General features: G+C 31.0%; 1 protein-coding gene across 2 annotated transcripts in view; it reads right to left on the reverse strand.

Moving 5' to 3' along the window:
* The window catches only part of LOC118181390 (cullin-4A-like), a 201,322-nt gene that overhangs the window by 11,700 nt on the left and 164,740 nt on the right, over window positions 1–24,882 (reverse strand). For both annotated transcript variants that reach the window (XM_085807730.1, XM_085807729.1), the window contains 2 exons: window positions 13,808–14,029; window positions 7,881–7,986 (listed from right to left, as the gene is read on the reverse strand). In XM_085807730.1, the coding sequence (XP_085663856.1) occupies window positions 7,881–7,986; window positions 13,808–14,029 (328 nt within the window). The remainder of the gene's footprint in view (window positions 1–7,880; window positions 7,987–13,807; window positions 14,030–24,882) is intronic.

Raw genomic sequence — 24,882 nt, forward strand, 5'->3', positions numbered from 1 at the left:
ATTTGAAAACAACCTTCTAAATATTCTTCCTTTGAAAATAAATCACCATATAAATAATATAAAAATTAAATACAAATTAATAAAAATAATATAATGTGTGTGCATATATATATATAATTTATTGTATGATCTTAAATTCATTTAGTGCGAAAACAAGTTACTACTACTTGCGCAATTGCTTTAGAATTCTTCTGAAATGAAGTAACTAATTGAACTCACTTCTGAAATGAAGTAATAAATTGAATCTTGAAAACGTTTTTTTCAAATGGAAACATCAAAAATGAATCTTGAATAAATTGGAACTTGGAAAGTACACCCAACAGGTTGTTAATAAAACTTAAACAAATCCTTGAAATATGCAGAAACATCATTTTTAAGTTAACGCTTAAAGTTTTAAAGCTTTAATGTTATACACATGCATTGAGATTTAAAACTATTTCTTAACAATTTTCTGTACATAGTAAATTATGGATATCATCTTTAAAACAGAATTTAACAACAGCAAAGCATTTCATTATAAACTTATCATACTTTTACTGGAAAATGCATTCATGGAACAGCCTAGGAATTCATGGAACATTTACGTTTCACTGCCGTAATGCAATGTTTTGAAATTACAAACATGAACGCTGCTTGTTAGGTAGGGTTTCATTTCCCAATAGTGGAGGAAACTGCGAAACCTCCCTCCTTCTATTCTAACCTCCTTGCTATAAAAAGCGTATCACTTCGCACACTTTTCAAATTGTTGCCACCAAATGTTAGAGCCCTGCCTTATATCTAAAGAAATTAAATAATAAAGAAACAGCATAAATGTATGTATGCTTCTTGCACTGTAATAAAACAACGGGGGGACAATCTTGTATCTCTTGTTCAACTGAGCCATTTGACGAAATTCACATTGCATTTCTCATGTCTCGAAGCGCAACTTAGGATATATATTAGATTTATATCCAGGGTGTGAATCAGAAGTTTCAAGACTGATTCATTTCTGAGTAGGGGAGCGTGTGCAGACCGGTTCCGGCGGGTGGGCAAAGTAGTGGGGGATATCAGGAAAAGAACTGACACTGGCGGCAGTTGGCTCCGGAACACTGGAGAGCGTGCATCGCTTGCAGTGTGAGCGCATGTCATTGACCTCGGTCGAAAAGTGGGAGAGGCGAAAATGGAGCAGCACTTGAAGCAACGTTATGCGATTAAGTTTTGCGTGTGACTGAACAAAACGGCCACGAAGACTCTCGGTATGATTAAAGAGGCCTTTAAGGAAGAAGCTATGTCCCGTGCAATGGTTTTCATGTGGCACAAAATTTCAAAGATGGCCGTGGGAATGTTGAAGATGATGACTGCTCTGGGAGGCCATCATCAAGCCAAACAGATCAAAATGTGGAGAGAGTGCAGAAACTTTTAAGCAATAACCGTCGTCTTAGTACTAGATTAATTGCTGATGAACTGGGACTCAGTCAGAGTACGGTGTGGAGGATTGTAACATAGAATTTGATGATGCAAAAAGAGTATGCCAAACTGGTGCCAAAAGTGTTGTCGGTGGATCAGAAGAAACGGCACATGACTGTTTGCCTGGAAATGCTCCAACGGTTGAATGTTGATCCGAACCTTCTGGAGAAAGTGGTTACTGGTGATGAGACCTGGGTCTACGAGTACGATCCTGAGTTGAAGCGTCAAAGCTCAGAATGGAACACTGCTTCCTCGTCAAAGCCCAAGAAAGCTCACATGAGCAAGTCACGTGTGAAGTGCATGCTGATTTTTTTTGATAGTAAAGGAGTGATTCACAAGGAGTTTGTTGCTCGTGGACAAACTGTCACAGGTGACTTTTACGTTGGAGTGCTCTGCCGCATAAGGGATCGAGTCTGCCACATCTGCCCAGCGATCAAGGACGATTGGCTTCTCCACCACGACAACGCGCCCGCCGAAATTTTTGTCAAGTTCAACGTGACAACACTGCCGCAGCTGGCTCCAAGTGACTTTTCCCTCTTTCTTTGAATCAAGACAGGCCTAAAAAGGAAGCGATTCAACTCCATCAACACCATTCAGCAGGCTTTGGTGAGGGCCCTTGACAGCATGATGCCCGAGGCCTTCCAGAAGGGCTACGAACAGTGGAAGACACACTGGCAACTGTGTTGATGCTGAAGGATCATATTTTGAAGAATTTTAGTCTGCTGTAGTCCAATAAATTTCTAGTTCTGAGGTAAGTCTTGAAACTTTTGAATCATACCCTGTATAGCACCATTCTAACATAGGGGTATTTTGACAAAAAAATGGACTTTTTCTGAAATGACATGCCAAATTTTCCCCATATTTCGATTCTACAACTCAAATTATGCTTATATACTAATTTTTGTAAAATTTGGTGTGAAATTTATGGAGAAATTCAAAAATTTATATTGCCATATTTTTTCCCAGTTTTCGCCAAGAATAATTAACTTGCTGAACTTCTTAATTTATAGCAACCTATTTTCCTTTTTTTTTTCCATTGTAGACGAGCGGAAAAAAAGGTCATCGTTCATACTTTAAAATATTTTACCAAAGTGCGCATTATCGTTTGGCGTTATAATTTCAAAACACTCCCATTTTTTGTAGGTGTGTCTAGAAATACATATTCTTTAATATGATGCTAAAAGTTTTATAGGTTGTAATACAAAATGTTTTTTGAAAAATTTGTAAAAAATATTTAAAAATACAAATTTAAAAAATAAATCATAAAAAAATGTGCAATTTTTTTTATATATAGCCTAAATTTTGAAACCTGGAAGAAGAAATCAAGTAAGTTTAATAAAGAAAGAAGAGATATTAATTAATATATATCAAATTCAATTAACACTGAGGAGCAAACATTTTGAGGGGCTAATTTTTTAAAAACTGCTTGTACGATTTTTACAAAACTTGGCAGTTTGGCATAATTTAAGTTATAGAATCGAAATATGGGAAAAAAATTGGCATGTAATTTCAGAAAAATTCGATTTTGTGTCAAAATACCTATATTAGAACAATGCTATACATAAATCTAATACATATCCTAAGTCGTGCTTTCGAGCATCTAGTAGAAGCCCTCATTTGCAAGTTATTTTATCACCTATTTACTATCTATTCTGCATAGCAGGTTTCTTCAGCAGCTACTCACACCATTCAAGGACTGACTAAAAGTAGTACCCTACAATGAACAGAAAATCTTCCAGGTGGATCACATCTGTTGTGAACAATGGGATCACACAGAAATGTAAGCAGATACTGCCTGAAGTAAAATTAATTTGAGAGAAAAATATTAGGGAGTGTAATTAAATAAAAATATTAGCACTGTGCTTTAGTTTAACTTTGTATTAGTATATTCCAATGAACATTACCTGTTCAAAAAGTAACATCCAGTTATTGGGAAGAAGTGGAATTATTTGTGATTTTACGTATTCGTTACTCCGATGATAATCCAGCAGTGGACAGTTTGAAAATCTATTAAATTTTTACATACATAATATCAGAAATTAAATTAGCAGTTAATAAAGAAACATAGTACTGCATTATTTCTATTTAAAATTCCATTTGTATTCAAAAATTAAACTATGTTAATTCAAAACAAGTTGCATTACGGATGGCAAAGGATCACAAATAGCTCGCGAACTGCAGTTCAGATGTTGGAGAGGCACAGTTTGGCAATGTCTGATCTAGACAGTTGACTACATTTTGTGAAGTATTAGTTTTATTATGAGTAAAGCACTCTAGATTATTTTCTGAATTTTCAATCTTGATAAAATTATTAAAGGTACTAAGATCATCTACATATCTGTAAGTATGGGAATAGTATATTAAATCGTATTGTTGTAAATTTTTTTGGAAGGTAAATTCTTTAATGAATAAAAAGACACTACAAACAGATGTACTCGCGTGCGCTCCCACTGGGATACCTCTGACTTGCTAAAAAGCTGAATTTGAAAATTAATGTTGTTATTAAAAATAGTGCATTTAAGGATGGTTTTTCATCTATTAAACTACAACTGTGAGCATAGCAGGAAATACTTTAGGCAAATCAAGGCGGCTAGTATAGATTTCTTCTAATGGAAGTGAGGTATAAAAGTCATAGCAGTTAGACTGAACGATATTAATGATAGGAGTGTTATTATTGATGATCCAGCAATAATTATGTTCAGTGTTACAAGCATTAAAGATTAATTTACGATCCTTTTAACGTTGAAGTAAAAAATAGTCTAGATTTTTTTTTTGAAATTACTGGTGCCATTTGCAATGAATCTGAATTTTAATGGCCTTTTATGGAATTTGGGAAGAGCATACAGGGTTCGTACACATTTTTGCACACGAAAATTAAGTACTTTTAAGAACCATTAATGAAAAAAATTAAGGACCTATGAGCAAATGGGAACTGAAAAAATTCAATTAAAAGTATTATCTACACCTGAATTTCACTTTTGTAATACCATCCTAAAAATAAAATAGATCTCTAAGTAGCCTGCATTATTACTAAATATGAATTAATTAACATAATTATTAATAAGTTTGAGAATAAAATAAACTCTATGCAACTTATCAAGAAGCATTAAATATTTTACACTTACAACAGATGGACATATTTAAAAGAAGATAAGTGACATTTACGTTTTACTCACAGTTAGCTTTATGTTGATTTTTTTAAATGTCTCATTTTGTCACGTACTTGGTCAGTCTAGAGGTTCAGTAAATAGCAGGTAGATTTTATGTGAAATGGCATAGGTTAAAATGAGAAGTAAGATCATAATCCGCATGATTCAGAACAAAAGACTAAATGATGTTACTGCTGCTGCTTGTCTAGAGTGAGAGAGACCTGCTCATTAGAACAAACCTGAAAGGCCTGATGTAGGTTCACAAGTGTTGAAAGTTAGTTGGGCTCCGTTTGATGCAGTTAGTGTCGTAGCTTTGTGTAGAGTTTCAGGGGTTGTAACCCAGTTAATATACATTAAGGCTCCAATAAGCCATTAAAGCACCAGAGGTGATAAGTTGTTTTGTATTATTTTAAGTCTCACTAGATGCAAAGAATAAGTTTTATTTGAATTTTTACGTTTTTGTGTTTTATCTTTTGACCACAATGAGTATTAATGAAAGGCAATAACTTGCTTTAATACATAGAGATAATTTTTAAGGGTAAGCAGTTAGTTAGAAATAATTAAATTAGATAATTAGATAACCTTAGTCATTATAGATTTACATGGCCACAATTAAATTTTATTTTTTAACATAAATTTGTTAAAAAAGCCCTATTAAAATCAAAATCTAATCAAATTTCACAGTTTCAAATACATGTAATTTATAACATTGATTCTTAAACGATATTAGGATAATTACACATTAAAAGCTACAAAACATTTATGTTTTGTAACAACACTCAACAAAATATTTATCCGTCATTTTAATTTGAAGCCTTCCCAAACATTTTGACTAGTTTATATCCATTTCCTTCTCTAAGCATCTTTTCTAACAATTAGAGATTCGTCTCAAAATGCAAACCATTGCTCTTGCTAGTTTCTGCATCAACCTACCTTGTCAACCTCTCCACAATGTACCTATGAGGGTTTACTTGATCTGGTAAAAGTTAAATAGTCGAAACCCCCCCCAACTGATGTGAAGCAAACTATCACTATGTCTGAAAATACTAAAATATCAGACAAAGGTTTAAATAAGCCTTTTATATAAAAAGAACTTAGAATACAAAGGCATGTTCTGATGCTAACAAAATCATTTACAGCTCACGGCGACGTAATTAAACAAGAACAGTCAAATTCAGGGGCATAGCTAGAGTTCCCAGCGCCCGGGGATATCTGAAGAATTTGTGCCCCTTTCTGTGTGCCAAGAATGGAAAAAATTTCATTAAAAAATTTCGTAGCATCAGTTTGGCGCCCCTTGGATGCTGCGCCCGGGGACAGATGTCCCCCCTTGCCCCACCCTAGCTACGCCATTGGTCAAAGATTATACAATTTTAATTTAATCTGGCTCAGTATCCCTATCATATGAGGAAACAGAAATGGGAAATTATAGTAAAAGCTGAAATCATAAACAATTGGATAATTTACATAATAACGGCACATTTTCTTTGAAGAATAATTTTCTTTCTTCAACACGTTTCCTTTTCCTTTTAGAATGTATAGAAAATAATTAATTTTATTTATTTAGTAATATGAACATTTAGAAGAAATATATATGATACAGGCCGGTTACAGAGCCGTTGCGGCAGAATTTTTGGAATTTAGTGACACACTGAACAACAAAATCTAGAAATGGCAAAACTTTTAGAATTTAGAGCAGGCATTGGAAGCAGAATTTAGGCTCCACAGAGATTGCATCAGGTAGGAAAACGCCTAGTGCCAGCTCTGTGTATGATGCATTAAAACATATTAGATGAATCTTTTAAATTGTAAGTTTTCAATTTCTTTATTCATAAAAAAATTCCTTTCTATAATGCCTGCCCATGTGACAAGATTAGAAGCATTTTTGATATTTTCCATGCTTGTGTCTAGAGAAAAGTAGAGAAAATAAAGGGAAGATAAACATGTTAAGAAAATTATTCTAGTATCAGGAGTAAAACATTCAAACATTATGTTTTCATTGTTCTTGTAAACGTTCTCCAAAAAGTAAGAAATTCATCGCAAACTTTCAGTAAAATACATCCATTACGTGTTGATACCATGGAGACATTTTTCATTTTGTCACATATTTCTCGAATCTTCTAGAATCGTGGGTCTATAAATCTTGCCTTCAAATTCTTCTAAACTTTCCAAGCTGCAATGTCTAAAATACTAAAGAAAAATTATCCCTACCAATTCAGTAACAGCAAAAAGCTAGAAATATTTTGGAAAAAAAAAAAAAAAGGGGGGGGGGAGGGAGGGAGGGAAAAAGCGTAAAATTAATTTTATAGAGAAAACTGATACATATATTCGAGACAATTACATGGGAAAAACTTTTACTATGAAAAAATTAAAAAGAACATATTTTTAACTAATTACATAGTTAATTTTGCTTTTGCTAAGAGCCATTTTGTAAATTGTGCTTTATAGCATTATACCTTCTTTATTTTTCAGAGTCAAAATATTGTATAATAAGTTGCCCCAATGAAATTTTATAATATGACAGCGAAAATTAAAAATGTTTTATTTTAATGTTATTTTTTAAATATAATTTCAATATATTACCATTATTTTAATGAAATTTATCAATGTTAAAATGTTTTAAAAAAAATCGTCCAAAAATTCTCAGATCTCGGAATTAAAAATTTTCTATAGAAACTGATCTTAAAATTGCCAAAATGTTGATAAGTCATCAAATTTAGAACTGTTTAATAAAATAATTCACATCTCCAAAAGCGAAAAGTTGTTTAAGAGCTCTTTTTATTAGAAAAAATGAATTTCGAAATGCTTATACCTCACTTCTTGCTTAGAAATTCGAGTATCCCATCTATTATATTAGAAATAGAAACAAATTATAACCCTTAAACCCATTTTAAAGATAACCATATATGCCAGTGAATCGCCAAAAATATTCCTCCAAAATGATAATTCACACTCAAAATGGCAATTGTAAAAAGAGACAGAAATTTCAGATGATTAAAATTAAGGACCTTCTGCTGATTTTGGCCAAAATTAAGGACTTTTAAGGACCAAAAATCGATTCCAAAAAAATCTAAGGACTTTTAAGGACCGTACGAGCCCTGGCATACAGGTTAGTAAATCTGTTGTACCTTAGATTTACAGAGATTATATGATATATATATATATATATATATATTGTAGATAACACACAAGAATTCTTACTTTCTAAACTTAAAAAACTAAAAATTGAATAACACCTATTAAATAGCAGATACAGCATTAAAAATATAAAATGGACAAATAGCTTACCGATTCCAACTGACTGTTTTATTTCTTCATATGAATAACTATGATTTTCATTAAACAACAGTAGAACTAATGCTTGAAATAATGAAACTTGCAACTCTTTATTTCCCTGTGGGAGGAAAAATTATAGATTTAAAGTTTGGTTTCTAAGTGCATTTACATTTTTTAATACTGATTTTTTTAAAAAAGCTACACACTGCAATGCAATAATTTTAACCTCAGATCATTAAACGTTAATAAAATTTATCAGACCATCTTATAATTACTGCATAATTTCTGCATTTCTAGGTACAGAAATGGTACCTTTTTTTTTAATGGAAAAACTGCACATTACTGATAATTGTACACATCATAACACAGTAATGAATGTCTCTTACCAGCAACAAATTTGTTTAAAATGCCCAGCTTTAAGAAGTAATACAAATGAATAAACACATTGCACGATAAAATTTATTGACAGTTTAATAAAAACATACTTTTTCCCAGTCCTTCAGTATTCCATGATTTAACACTTAAAAGTACAATAGATATTTAATATCAGAATCCAAAACATAATATTCAAAAATATAAAGAAGGATATTTTATTCACAGAGATTTTTTTCTATGTAGAGTTCATAAAATATTAAATTTCAATTTTAGATTCTTAAAAACCTACAAAGGTGAAGCATTTTCTGTTAATTATTTTCCTTATTTTAAGAATCTTAAAGCCCATACTTAAAAACAATAATTAACATGCTTGCTGCAGAGCAATCTATGAGACCTACCTCAGCTTATGAGATAACTTATGAATGGTAGTGGATGTGTTAAAGAAATAAAGCCTATGGTCACCTTTTTATAACATCCAGTGCATAAATGTACACTGTGCAAAAAAAAAAAAAAAAAAAAAAAAAAGAAGAGGGGGGTGGACAGTTCTCTATCTCCTGTTCTACTGGGCCAATTGACAAAGTTCAACAGGCGTTTTTCATGTCTTGAAAGTGCAACTTAGGCTATGTATTAGATTTATATATAGCATTGTTCTAATACAGGTATTCTGACACAAAATCGAACTTTTTCTGAAATAACATACCAATTTTTTTCCATATTTCAATTCTACGACTCAAATTATGCCAAACTAACACGTTTTGTAAAATTTTAGCTCCTCAATGTTGAGTTTGGTATATATTTATATATCTCTCTTTTTTTTATTAAACTTATTTGATTCTTTTTTTCACATTTCAAAACTTAGGTTCATTTCACATAAATTTCACCCATATTTTTTACGATTTATTTTTAAAATTTGTATTTTAAAATAACTCTAATAAATTTTTCCAAAAAATTTTTAAATTAAAATCTATAAGATTTTACCATCATCTTTAAGTAGATGCATTTCTAAGCATACCTGCAAAAAATTAGTTTTTTATTCAAAATTTCTGAAGATATACATGAATTCATATATTGGAGCGTTTTGAAACTTTGCGTATTTTTTGAAAGCGATAAAACATCGATACGGTTTAAACATTTTGCTAAAATTATTTGGAAGTAGAAACAATGTGACTTTTCCCCCCACTTATACACAATGTAAAAAGGTAGTAATGAGGTGCCTTTTTTTTCGCTCCGGCGTAATGGAAGGGAAACGAAAATTCGTTGCCATTTTATTAAGAAGTTCGCTAAGTGTTATTTGCTGAGTCGCTAACTGAAAAAAATTGCAGCAAGATAAATTTTTGAATTTCTCCGTAAATTTAGCACCGAATTTTACAAAATTTAATTATCTAGGCATAATTTGAGTCATAAAATCGAAATACGGAAAACAATTGGTATGTTATTTCATATATGGACCGATTTTGTGTCCAAATACCTATGCTAGAACAATGCTATATATAAATCTAATATATATCCTAAGTTGCGCTTTCAAGACATGAAAAATGCAATTTGAATTTTGTAAATCAGCCCAGTAGAACAGGAGATATAGAACTGTCCCAATTTTTTTTTTTTGCGCAGTGTACACTTTTCCGCATATTCTTTATCTATATATGACATTTAATTAATCTGCAAAATTTTTATGTGTGTGCATGGGTATACACATGTGTATAAAGTTAAATTTTTGCATACAAGTTTCACAAATTACTATCTTGTTATTATGCTTTACAATTCAGCTAGCTTGTATATTACTCCTTAGCTTACTTGCATGTTCGAAGAACTGTTTCTAATAGACATAAATATTATCAACACACCACATTTTCAGAAAGTTCAATATAGTACAAAGTCCAAAATCCAGACATTCAATATCTAGACAACTAGCAAATTTTTCGTTTGAGAATTTCCTCTCTTACAAAGTTTAGAAGTGGAGAATATACTCAAGAACAGCAAGTGAAAGCTATTTTTCTGCTGACTAATTGAAATCACCACATGTCATACACCAGCTAGATAGGAAATCACATTATGGTCAATTACAATGTTAACCATGACCATAGTTTGGTTTTGTGTGTGTGTGGAGGGCAATTAGCAATTTTATGACTGACTGAACAATAAGTCCCAAGACATATTGTTTGGAGTGGGATGTTGTGCATACTGGTTTTCTTTTGTCAATATGGTAGCAGGAAGGGAGTAAGAATCGGATTTAGTTTACTTACATAGGTTTAGTTAACGTAGCAAACTGTACTCTTCCTTAATTCTCTATCTAGCTGATTATTCTTCTGCAGGCTATTATTATTACAGCTCTTTTATAAAAATCAATGTTTGAATTTTTAATTATATCAAAAAGAGTTTTCTAATTCTGGAGCTATGGCAAGATCTGCAAGGTGAAATATATTTCACTTTGCAGATCAATATGTCAATCAAACAAAGGATTTGCTGGGGAGGAAAGCATATTCATCTCAAAATATTCCAATGAGTAAGCCATGAAAGAAAAAAACATTTTCTGGATTTTGACACCTGACTTGCAATTACTAACAGAAAAATAATTTGTTATGTTAAAAGTGATGACTGAATGAGTGAGACCATGTTGCAACGAAGACAGGCCCTTGACAGGTCAAATGCTAATCTCTCAAGCCGAAATATTTCATAAGAAATAGACTTAAAAACTGAGCGAACATATTCAACAGGTCAGTCATGTAAATCTAAAAATTGGCATTCATGGTGTAAGGCACTTAAAACTTTCTGATGGAAAAGCTTCAGCTCGTAATGAAGCAGATGTATTCATCAAATTCATTAACAGCAAACAATTATAGTTAGAACAAATTTATAATTCTTTTCTGCCAATATGTACCTGAAGTATCTTGGTGATATCTGTAGAAAAGATGTCAACCTGGTGTCAAAGATTCCAAAGCGAGACTAATGACTTTGGCATGTGCAAATGCTGCAGAAATGCACAAATGGATAATTTTCATAATTGGAAGAATACGCAACATCAGACATTTAAAGAAATTAAGACTTTCCTGTCAAAGAGCATGGGTAAACAAATATTAATGAAATTTTGGTTTGAAAATAATTTCCTACCAAGGCTTTGCAAAAATTTGGTTAATTTGCTGGAAGATGCAAAAATTGCTCTGATTAAAGACAACTATTTGCCTCATACTAAAGTTAAAGTTTTAGGAAAGGATAACATCTGTCTTATTCTTTCCTCCAAATTGTACATCCCTCTTCCAGAGTACTGTGCATATTAGAGCACTATGCACACTATGCTGAAATGCATATATAGAATAGTCTTTTTAATATCTATGCTAACATTTCTGAACAGTGGCAATAAAATTAAAAAAAAAAATTTAACATAAAATCTGCTGTGTGAAGCATTGCGAAGTCACGGCAGTATGTGCTCACACATATTTAAAAAGTTGCTTGGTAAAATTTATGACCATTCATATTTTGTGGTGGTGATGATGATGATGAAGAAGAAGATAGCCACAAATTTAAAGATTTTCAGATATCAAGTAAAAGGCAAAGTTTTCTATTTAATGAAATTTGTGAAAAAAATATGGAGAAGTGACAATAAATGAAGATAATGTAACAGAAGTTTTCTATTGTGATGAGAATACCCCAAATCATCAATCAATGAACAGGTGCAGAAATCTGTAGTAAGGTTTCAAATTTCACTGCTGATTATGAAGACAGTGACAAGAGTTGTTGAAAATGAAAACATTTTGACTGACAGTTTAGGGGGAATTCTCAACAATTATGGGACTTGAACAAATTTGCTTAGACTGCAAAAAAGTTTACTTAATCAAAACATTTGTAAATGCAAATGCTATTACAATGACAAAGGCTCTTTGTAAAAATGTGCACTTTGTAAATGGGCAAATCTATAACATAATAAATTTGAGGGGAAAAAACTTCTAAAAAAAATAATGAGAATTTCTGTTTCTGCAATCTATAGAACAGGAATACTAAATGGATTCAAAAGTTAATTATTTGCTTCAAATGCAAAAGGCCTTATTAACCCAAACCAGCAAAACTATCACTAACAAATATCTTCAATTTTATTACCTTATAAATGCTACTTTTTTTGCCTACAGTTAGTCATTTTTAACTTCAAAATAAGAAATACCCTTTTATCACACCCCTTTTTATAAGCTTTTATTAAGTTCACTCATGGTGTTTTTACTCTGGTTAAAAATTTGTACTTCACTATTTGTAGATGACAATACAATGTGGTGAAGCAATTTTTTTTCAAAATCTCCTATATATTTTTTAAAATTTAATGTTTAAGTGATTTTTCTGCATATATCTTCATTTAATGAGCAAAAACTAAAAATATAAGAAGTTTACTTTTTGCACCATCAGATACAGCAGAGAAAAAATGTCTTTTAAATTAACTGTATAACTTTATTTCTGAAATTCTGGAGAACTTTCAAAAACACTATATTTTCTCTTTTTTTTAAATGCCAACATCTAAAAATTTATCAGATACAGTTTTGAAATTTTCATAGGTTTTATAGGAACAATCTCTTTGCCCATTTTCAAAAAAAGAATTAAAAAAAAAAAAAAAAAATACTAACTGGCGATTTTCTACATTTTTTTAATATATCAGAATATGAAGCAAATGGGGGAATATGCGGACCTTCCAGCCATCATTATGAAACATACTTTCAAAGTTACGATGCCATTACACCACAGGATTTTTCTTGCTCATGTGCATATTTCTTCACATTAACTACCCATTTCATTTCATTAATTTTAAAAAAAGGAATACTGATTAGCGTTTAAAATTATTTGCAATGAAATCTATCTCATTTCTAACTTTTGCTGTTTCAGTTTATACACATTTTCTCAGTAGGTGTGTATTTCATTAATTTTAAAAAAAAAAAAAAAAAAAAAAAAAAAAAGGAAGGAAGATTGATTAGCGTTTAAAATTATTTGCAATGAAATCTATCTCATTTCTAACTTTTCCTGTTTCAGTTTATACACATTTTCTCAGTAGGTGCGTAAATCTATTGAAAAAAGTTACTTAGAATTTTTGCCTTTTATAATTCAGATACCTAAATTACAGGATTTTCACAAAGAGAAAGCACTGAAAAATAATTTTTCACTCCTGAGGGTGCAGCAGCTTCGTAAAGGTTGAGAATCACTACCCTTAAAGCTTAAAATTATTATTTTATTTTATTATTTTAAGCTTAAAATCTATGGCCATCATTAAGTTTTTAATAAAGCATAATTTGCATATTGGTTTGTGACGAGGCAGTAAAACCTGCATCACATTTTTGAAAGGTATAACTTCTTTCAATTAATTCCAGTCTAAAAGAGGATTTTACTAATTTTACAGTTGATACCGGTCTTTAAATTTGTTATTTCCTAATGCAGCTCATAAGTTTTCTATGATTAGTAAAAGATGAATAAAGATTAATATATTCTAATAAACAGTTGATAATTAAGAAATTCTAATAAACAGTTCTAATCGAAGTAACATCAGAAGAAAAAGGTTTAATTACCATTCCCATAACAAAAATTTAAATACTTACTGCAGGAAATTCAGCTTTTAGTACACAATGACCTAGATTTGGTTGCCACTGTAATTTTCTACCACTGTGTTTTCCTAAGTAAAATTTTTTAAATATTTCTTGATAATGAACCATATCTAATGACATTAGTACTTCCATCGGTTGATACGTTGGCCAATAACCCATGGTCAAAATATTTACAGTCATATCAATATTACCAGATGGCTTAACATTCTGAAGATGCTAAAAAAAAGAAAGAAAAAAGTGTAAAGAATAAGAAATTTAATTTAAATATGAAAATATATGAATTCTGAAAAATAAAAATTGAATAAATACTATGGAGACAATTTTTGCATATTCACAGACTGTATTCAGCAGATCTACGGAACAATGTATGCCTTTTGTACTCTTCTCACTTCTATTTAGTCTTAGAAATTAATGTCAACTTAAATTCTTTCCTTTTTTTGCATACATTCTTGGGACTTTGGAATTTCTTCATTGTGCAGTCCATTATATATTTTAAGATGGTGCTACAATTTCTGACTGAATACAAGATTTCATTTCCTCAGGTATTTGTGGTTTAATGACACTTTCTCTTGAGACACAATATGTAACAGCAAACTCAAAATGCCAGGTGAATGAGAGGAGCATGGAAAGTCATCACCTCACTGATGACATAACCAAGGAACATTTATTTGATTTTAATGGGAAGTCTTGCTGTGTAAGCAATTTTAAAACTATTACAGACTCATTCATCTTCAAAAGCATCTGAATTTACAAAGTCATGCTGATGTACAATCCACTACTCCACAGTTACTGAAATGGCGTTACATCAAGCATCTTCAATCACATAATTATTTACTACTGTTGTCCAAGCAACAGCCATTTAAAAAAACTACAAAGTTTTGTAACCAGCTCTTATACCTTATCAACTGCTTCTTTTAAACACACAAATTTTCTTACACTTTTAGTTCTTGCCTGTATTTATCCCTAGTTTCTTAATATTTCTATTCAAATGTTCAAAAATTTCAGTGCCTCAATTTTGCAGTAAATATTGATAGCGAAGTTATTATACCACAGTATTCCAATATTTAGAATATTATATATATATATATATCTTAGACAAATTAAGGGAAAAAAATGCTTTATTTGTCATCAAATGCATCAAATGTCATATGTACTGGTTGGTTTCTCTTCATACATAAATCATTTCTCTGGACCCTAAGCAACCAAATGACAGTTATATTGTTCAAAATCACCTCGGAACTGCACATTTCAAGTTAGTTGTAATATTTTGTCAACTTCTTCTCTATAGAGCTGAAAATTATCAAGCTCATTATCCTTCAATAGTATTCGCAGTGGTTCAAGGCACTATTCAAATTATAACATATGTATGTTCTGGAAAAAAACAATAGTAGCAACATAATTATACAGTAGAAGTTCAGAAATCAGCAAAGCCTGGGACCAGAGGCTGTGCGGATTTGAGGATTTTGCAGATTTCAGGACAGAAAAGATAAATCATATTTAGACTAAAAGTGTGAAATAAATAAGGCGTATTAAACGCATTTAAGTTAATTATTATATACAATAATTTATTATTTGCATTAAATTATTATTACATATATAACTTGAGTATATTATATTATTCATTTACATTAGGCTTCTCTATTTTTAAATCAGCATGGCTCCTCTTTTTTAAATCGGCATGAATCTGCTTCCCCTTTTCACTCAGGAGCGGTCCTGAAATTACACCATTACTCCGCCTCTGCCGGAATTACTTGTACAAAACAGCATCAAGGTTTGCCGATTTCGCCTCATGCAAAGATTTCCGGTTTCGGAATCTGGTGTTAGAATCACATTTGCTGTAAAATTTCAACAGCTTTTCGTTATTTTTCCGTATATCATACACAGTCCGTGTCGCTATTCCATACGATTCTGCTAAAAACCGAGGAATAGCACCTGCCTCCATCTTTTGCAGAATTTCCACTTTTTGCATTACCGTCAATGCAACATGTTTACGTTTTTCAACATTGCAAGCAGTAAAACCATGAGTGCTTTTCTTACTTGTCAATGTATTAAAAGTGCTGAAATTTATTCATAATTTATCCACAAAATATCCGGATAAACAAAAAAAAACAAAAAAAAAAAAAAAAAAAAGCAGCACTAAGCAATCTCGTGAAATAACAAAGCTCAGAAAATACAAGAATGTGAATCGTGAACTTGAAAGAAGAGTTGAGTGAATCGTCTCCTTTTTTTAACTCGATGCAGATTGGAGAGAAAAAAACTTTTATCATGATGTCAGTAATTTGATATTTCCGTTATAACTCATTATTATTTGGTAAGTATTTTTTCTTCGATATTTCGTACTCCATGTTGCAGTTTCCGGAACCTATAAAGTGAATGTTTATATTTTGGGAGGAAATGCGAATTTCAGGTCGGCGGATTTTAGGTATTTGACTGTACTTACAAAAACTTTTTTTAAGCATATACTGTTAATTTTTGACAAAAACTGACTTTTAGTCATGGTTTTGGAACTTTTCAAATGCAGCACAATACCTAAAACTTGAAGCTAAGTTTAAATAATACACAATTTCTTATATTTGCACTTGACTCTGTTAACTAAGCACACATATAGATCAAAATACATGCTTTTCAATATTCGCTCAGTCCTTGACATATCACTGGGCTTAACTCTTACATGAATATGATGTATAATTATTCATGCTCTTGCATATGATTAGCTTATAAATTGGTATTTCTTGTGGAAACTCGGTTGACTAAATCTAATGTATGCAACTCCTACATAACGTTTCTATTTAGAGCTAAATCTGCTTTTCTCTGCTTATAAATTTTTTCAAAGTAACATTCTTTATTGATGATTTCCGTCATACATGCCATTTTGAAGCTTTTCAAGTTCATACCAACACTACTTTTACCTTTTATGCCAGTTTCATGCATAAAGGGAACAAACCAGTTTGATATTTAAACTAAAGCAAAGTTTAATGTTGAACCGACAGTAACTTTGAAGAAAAATTTTACATTTTTAGAGGGTTGGTTAACTGATTATGGCAAAATATGCGAGAGCTAGTAAATGGTTAACTATTCATAACAAAGCACAATACAGCTATATACCTCAAGAGAGATGCCTTCAGCGATAACTTTGTAAGAGAAACTGGAGATGGAGAAAACAAAACCAGGAGAACTTATGAGTGCTTAGTGGTTAGGAAGGATATATTTAAGAATGAATTTATACAAAAACAAAAAACTAGTATTCCTGTTAAATATATAGAAAACTACATTTCCATGCAACAAGCCCACTTGTTTGAAATGAAACACATGACAAAATATCACTACATAGCCTACAAGAACACTAGTGACTTGCATTTTGAAAAGAAGCAGCAACGAATTTCCCTTTTCCTAGCAAGAAAAATATTCTAAGTTGCAGGCTAGTAGTACATTTTCACATGACACATGTGAAGAATAAAGATAGCATATTCAACTTACCTTTTGTGCACTCAGCAGCGCGGTTAAATCTCTGAAATTATTATTGATGATACGAGGGACATATCCATTAATAATACGATGCAAATTTAAATACTAATAACATATTTATTGAACTGCAACTAAAATTATATAAGCGATAGATACATTAGTGTTAACCCCAGCACATACCGAAACTTAATAAACACTAAAGAACAAGAGGATGATGGGATAAAATAATATCATGTGATTGACATTGGTTGATAAGCACACGTCTTGTCATTTCTATGGTTACCAGAAGTGAGTTCGAAAAACATTTTATTTCTTCCCAAATACCTGATTAATTTACAACAAAATTAAAAGGTACTATTCCGTTTTGAGGAACGTAAAAATCGCCAAATTATTGTTGATATAATTGTGGCAACCCTAAAGCAAGACGGGAAGTATAATAGTAAATAACTATTTAAGATGTTATTGTTTTAATTTAGATGAAAGGTTAATTTCATATAATAATTTTTATTATTATAATTTATATAAGAAAGGCTAAACATAACTGAATGGAAGCATAAGAATAAATAACTATTTCAGATCATTATTATAATTTATATAAAAGAAGGCAAACATAACTGAATGGATTCCTGCATCTCTATTTCACTACCAAGTTAACGGTAAAGCACAATTTCATCTCGTTGGTTGTTCAAACATAATTTTTTTAATGAATGATGCCTTTTCTTTGAAAAAATTTTATTGGAGACTTTTCGTCATGGGCAATTTCCAAATTGTTAAAACCATAGGATATATATATATATTAAAAAAAAAAATTAGTATTTCAATGGCTTCTTAAGAAATCTAGAACTATCTAAACTTACACAATTTGAAATCAACTCATATGCTAGATTTGGCGCAATTTTAAGTGGGCGCGTTTGCGCATACATTTTTGCGGCAATTTTTTTATGGTTCTCATAATGGAATAGTACCAATTAAAATAAAAAAAAGGGTGCAATATTCTTTATGCCATCTGCTAAGCAAAAATCGCAAATCACCAAATCACAATTTTTTAAGCTCATTAATTACCTAATGCAGTGACATACAATACAAGCCAAAAAGAAAGAACAGTCCCCTCCCTTTCCTCAAGAAAGTAGAGGGATTAAATGAGAATTCAGTACTATGCACATAAAACATACAGATTGGGTGGTAAATTGTTGAACTGACACATTTAAAGCACATCTAAAAAAATTGCAAAGTTTGAAGGACAAAAAAACTGAATTTGCACATAAAATGAACAATTTGGAACAATTTTAGTAAAAATTATGAAAAATTTGTAGAAATTTTCAAATGAGTATTTTTCTAAGAACACAGTTAAGGCTAATTAAAAAGTGAACAAAGATTTTTTAAAAAAAAGGGGGGGATTTTTTTTCAGTAGGTATTCAATGTCTAAAAGGTTCTATTTACAGCAAAAATATATTAAATTGCATATATTTAAAGACTGATAAGATACACGATTCCGTAAGAAATGAGAAAACATGTTATAGACAGGACGATATAGCATTTCTGTAAGGATTACTTATACATGCCATTTAACAACCCCCTTTCAACACTTGAGCAATCTCTACTTGTAACTTTACGTAGTCTTGCAGTCACCAAATAAAAATGACTGAGAAAAACAATGTTAATACAGTAAACAGTCCGTAATCCGGAATCGTCGGGATTCTGGTGATTCCGGATTATAGATCATCAATTTAAATCTGGTAAGATGGCATGCAGAAATTAAACAATTAAAAATATGAAACCGTAATTTATGAAATAAAGAGCAATTATGATCTAAAGAGTAACAAAATTTACAAACAAAAACAAAAAAAGTTTAATATTTATTTGTTTACTTTATTAAACATTTCAATGTAAGTTGTTTTGTTTTTTGTGCTAATACTCTTTAATTTTATAAACAGACATAATTTCATTTTCAGTTACAAAGTTCCACTGTTCAAGTCCTGTAATTGCCGTGTCAAGAATACCGACTAACTTGTCAATTAAAATTTTTCGTTTTCAATAACCTCTCTGTCACTTTCCTCACTATCGGAAGCGCGCATACGTAAAGCATCCAAAAAAAAAAAAAAAAAAAAAAAAAAACAAGTTTGTGGCTTTGAGGTCCGTATTACGGACTTTGAACTGTACTAATGAAATAGTTTTATTAAATGACATATTTATGATTATTTACATTTTCCGAAGACCAACATATTTTAAATCCTTCCATCCATCCAATTGTTCTTTTTGAGAAACTGTCACCACAGCGACCATTCTAAATAAAAATTACAATATTTTCATAGAGTTTAAATTTTAAAAACTTTTTTTTTTCTTTTTAACAGGTGCAAATTTAAATGATTAATATTACTTTGGGATTAATTACTATTAATATTTACTATTATTACTATAATTAATATCAACTATTTCTAGAAATAATTAAATATTTTTAGAAATTTTTCAATTTGTTTGTACTCCCTCACCAGTAACTAAGTTATATTCAAAAATTTTAACTGGTAGGAGTTTATTTCAGTCTCTAAATTTTACTCAAATCCTTACTGTTCTGCCTTTTGTTTAGGAGGTGCGTTTTTTTCATTTACTTTCAATGCATCTTCTTTAATATGGGGAAAATCTTTATTTTTATTTGCCAAGACAGAGGCTCTTTAATCCATCACTGTTACATTGACTTGCCCCCCTTTATTTCAATAATGAAATATTTTTCTGTTGGTTCAGTCACCACAAATGGCCCTTTACACCCTGTCTACTCTCAGAAACATATGAGAGCATGTTTTTAAGTCCTTACAGAATGAAACCTTTTTGTGAAGTTTTGTGGTGTGAAGTCTTGTGAGCTTCTGGTATTGTATAAATGGAACCTTGTGTGAAAAATTTACCAAGTAGTTTTATATGTTGTCCAAAAACTATTTCTGCTGTTAGTATCTTCTTATACCGCAAATCATAATCCTAAGAGGACAGTTGGTAAAATTTCACTCCAAGCTAGGTTATTTTGACCTTTAATGTTGCTTTGTGTGACCTATGAAGCCATTCTATTTTACCACTACACTATGGATGGTAGACTGCTGTATAATTAAGCTTGATACCACAGATTCTTGATATGTTCTTGAATATCTCGGATGAAAACTGTCCTCCAAGATCTGTTACTATTTTACAGGGCACTCCAAATCTTGTGATCCAATGGTAGTAGAAAACTTTGGCAACTATTTTGGTCGATATGTTATTTAACAGAATTACTTCAACCCAATGTGTAAATTTATCTATGTAAGTCAGACAATACACATTTCCATTTGATGGGGTTAACGGCTTTATTATGTCAACATGAATTTCTTGAAATCTTTCAGTAGGTTCTTGATATTTTTCTATAACTGATTCTGTGTGGGAAGGGGCTGTTTTCCTGGCAGGCAATACATGCTCAAGCCCATTGTTGTATGTCTTTTTTTTTTTTATATTCGCCCACTGAATTTTTAAGTTATAAAGTTTACTGATGATTTTATTCCTGGGTGTGAAAATATATGAAAGTAAATAAATTCTATTTTACCACCACACTATGGATGGTAGACTGTTGTATAATTAAGCTTGATACCACAGATGAAAATTCATTCGATATTTGTTCGGTGTATAGGGTCTAATTGTTGTGGTTGACATGCCACAGGCTAAATTTTTTCCCCGAAGGTAAACTGATACTGTTTAAATTTTAATGAAGTTGAATTTTGTCAATTATTTTATTCTTTGTCATGAGTTTGGCTTTCTGTTATATCACCATAATTAATTTCTGTTATTTTCTCTATTTTTGATGTGGTGTCAGCTATTATATTTTCACCTTTAATATGCTTCATTTCTGGTGTAAATGGTGAAATATATTATAGTTGTCTGGATGAAGTTTTATCTGTTTTTTGTTGAAAAGCGTACAACAAAAACTTGTGATCAGTAACCATGGCAAAATTTCTTCCTTCTAAAAAGATGTTTAAAATGTTTTGTAGACATATACATTCCAAGCAATTCACGATCACGTGTGCTACAATCTTGATGTGCAATATTTTTATTAAAAAAGAATGATATTGGTGTTCATCCATTTTTGTTGCAAGTTTGTAGAACTGATCCAATAACCAAATCTGAAGTGTCTGTACACAATGCTAGAGAATTCAGGATTGAGTAAGACAGAAAATCAAGATCTTGCTTAGACTTTACAAATTGTTTTAATGCCACTTCTGTCTACTGAATTTTTCTTTGAACCTTTCAAGTAGTAATGCAAAATAGCTTGGTTTTCTGCTGCACCTTTTAAGTAACAAGAATAAAAGTTGATCATGCCAAGAAATGTTCTAGTTCACTGATGGTTTGGGGTGTTTTAAAATTCAATATAACTTCTACATTTTGAGGTAATGGATGAGAATCTTCAGGTGTGAGAAAATACCCTAAAAATTCTACATTTTGTTCCTCAAAAGCTGATTTTGACAAATTTATTCTTAAGCCATATTTGTGTAATCGTTCATAAACTACATTCAGGTTTTTCTCATGCTCTTCCTCATTATCTGGTGCGATCAACACATCATCTAAATAAGCAAAAGTGAAATTGATACTTCTAAAAACTTCATGGTTGAATTGCTGAAATGTTGAAGGTGCATTTTTCAAATGAAAATTCATAACATTAAATTCATTACAAGGGAAATGAGGTTACTATCGTAGTCTTATATTTATCCTCTTCTGTCACTGTTATTTGATAATAATGCTTTAAAGAGATAAATTTTAGAAAATATTTTGATGCCTTTAAAATGTGGTAAAAATCTTGAACTCTTGATACTGGATATCTATCAGGCAGTGTAATCTCCGTACAGACGACATGAGCCAGCTTTTTTCATTACCATATGTAATAGACCTGACTATTTTGAGTTAAAAGGAAGAATTATTTCATTATCTACCATGAATTTAAATTCTTTCTTAGCCATCTATTTCTAGGAGTTTGGGGTCATGTTGGCAAGCTTTGAAATCCACTGTTTGACACCATGCTTTGTATTTGAGATTAGTAAGTTTGGTTTAAGTATATCAAAATGTTTAGAAAACTGATTTGAATATTTATTCGACTTGTTCAATGTGCTTATACTCTTAAAGATATTGAAGAAATGTTACCTTTAACACAAAGCTCGGTTTCTCCATCAGTTGTGATCCTTTCAGGTCAATAAATAAATGGAATGTTTAAAAAATTAGCTCCTTAAATTTTTTTTACTTACTTTTTTTTTTAATAAATGTAAACTGGAAATCTCTTTGTAAATCCTAAGTCAAGATTAAGAATTTGAAGTCCCATTTGTTTCAATTTATGAACCGTTTATGGCACATAATTTAAAGTCAGAAAAGTTTCTTACCTGTAGGTGATGCCAGAATTATGCCGACATCAGCCCCACTCTCATCGAGGAATGGAAAGTTCGATTTTTTTTTATTCTTTATAAATAAATGAAATTTGCAACAGCCCTTTGTTTGCAGAAAAGCTTGTTGCCAAATCTACTGCAATATTTAGTTTACCTGATTTTAATATTTTTTTCATTGATATGTGTTTGACATTTTTCTGGCTTGCATTTATTTCCAAATTTAAAAGGAAAATAACAATATTTTCCATTAGCGTTGGAGGGTGCTCTGAATAAAATATGCGATCGAGTGAAGGGTATTATAGTTTACTCTTGACCTCAAATTTTTTTCAACATTAATTTCGCCTTTTGTTGTACCAGAAATTGAATTCTGTTCAACAGTTCATGTGTTGCTTTACTCTTTGGATAGTTGTTTCTGTGGTATATGAAGTATTTCTGTTCATGAATTCATATTATTGATTTTGTCTGCGATTATAGCATACTTTAAAATATCTTCTTCATTCACTAAGAGCATGTGTTTCATTGTGTCTAGCAAATTTTCAGGCCACAAAGTTTCAATCAGATTTTCTAATACATCAGCTGTAGTAACAAATCTTAATTTTTGCATTAGCTGGCTTGAATTCATTTTTCCCAGCTCAATGCCGGTAATTAATTTGTTTATCTGGACATTTTCACTTTCCTGAAATACATTTAAGTCTACTTTTATCATCTGTAAATTTCTTGTTGCTATCGGTACTACAATGTTCTACATGTTTACTATATATTTAGGCTACAATTATGACAGTTACTTGGAGGAATTGTACTTCAACTTGGGGGAAAAAAAAGATTTCAGGTTTATCGATCCAGCAAGGATAAACTTTAATGCTTACTTCGTTTAGTTCAGGCGATACATTTGCTAAATATTCAATTTCATCTGCTTTCAGCATCTTGTGTTCAGTTAGTCAAATAAAGATGACTGAGAAAAAACAACGTCGATGTTAATGAAACAATTTTATTAAATGAAATAGTTACAATTATTTACTTTCCAAGGACCTTTAACATATTTTAAATCCATCCATCAAACTTGCATTAAAAACAAATGTTTCATTTTTTAAAAATCTCAGCATAGCTACTGTTTGAAATAAAATCAGAATAAGGATACTTTTTAGTTAAATTTTCCCCTTCTTTTTAATAGGCATAAATTTAAATTATTGTTTCTAATATTACTGTTGGATAAAACAATTATTATTTAAATATTTTTAGAATTTTTAATACGTTTGTACTCCTATGGCTTCAGACGCCAAAATTTCAGATGAGATATTCGAGTCATTATGAAAGGCATTTATAGTATGATGGAGAATCCAAGTATAATAGAACACTTTTGGGATGAAGAAACATGGTGAAATGATAGCATTATTCTTAGGAAGTATGAAAAGGAAAGCACACTTAAGAGGTGTTTGACCTGATTTATATCTACCATTTGGCAACACTTGCTTCTTTTTATTTTTTTATAATTTGTATCTACAGCTTGATAACAGAAACTGAATTGGATATATTCTTCAAGATAGCTGCATTCTAACTTTGATTATAATAGTTCAAAGATTCTTGCTTATACTTGTTTATTTCTACTGATCTACAATGCTTTGCTTTTATTTGTGTCATGATTTGATTTGGTTGGCCTGCTAAATATTACAAATTTTATCTACTCATAAACATCAGACATCATTTACAGATTGAATTCTTGACAACTTGACAAAAGAAGGCATAACACAAACAAATATTTATAAATACATGGTTATAGCACTTTTCTGTGCCACCATCAAAACATAGATTTCATCATTTTGACAAGAAAGCAGTAGTGAAAAAGAACCAGACAAGACCAGAATATGGGTATGAGAAGGAAAATCAATGAATGACAGATTCTTAGACTATGATGAAATACAAGTGAGCATTGGATCAGTGGAAAAAACTCAATATGAAAATTAGGGATGTAGAACATCTGCCAAACAGACACCCAAAATTATGATGACAGAAATGAGGAAACATCATGTTGAATGTTTTTAAAACTGCTTTCCATGATAAGTGCTAATAAATTTATGGCTAATTACAGGAGATGCAATGGCTTTTCACTAATGTCAATAAACAAAATAAGACATCATAGTGTGTGCGGAAACACAGTGAGAGCCAAAAGTTCAAAACCCAGAAATCTGCCAGGAAGACTTTGGGAAATACTTTTCAGAATGAAGA

This window comes from Stegodyphus dumicola, chromosome X1 (genome assembly GCF_044657685.1).
Source record: "Stegodyphus dumicola isolate Sdum_Otavi_A_Nest chromosome X1, ASM4465768v1".
NCBI classification, from domain to species: Eukaryota; Metazoa; Arthropoda; class Arachnida; order Araneae; family Eresidae; genus Stegodyphus; species Stegodyphus dumicola.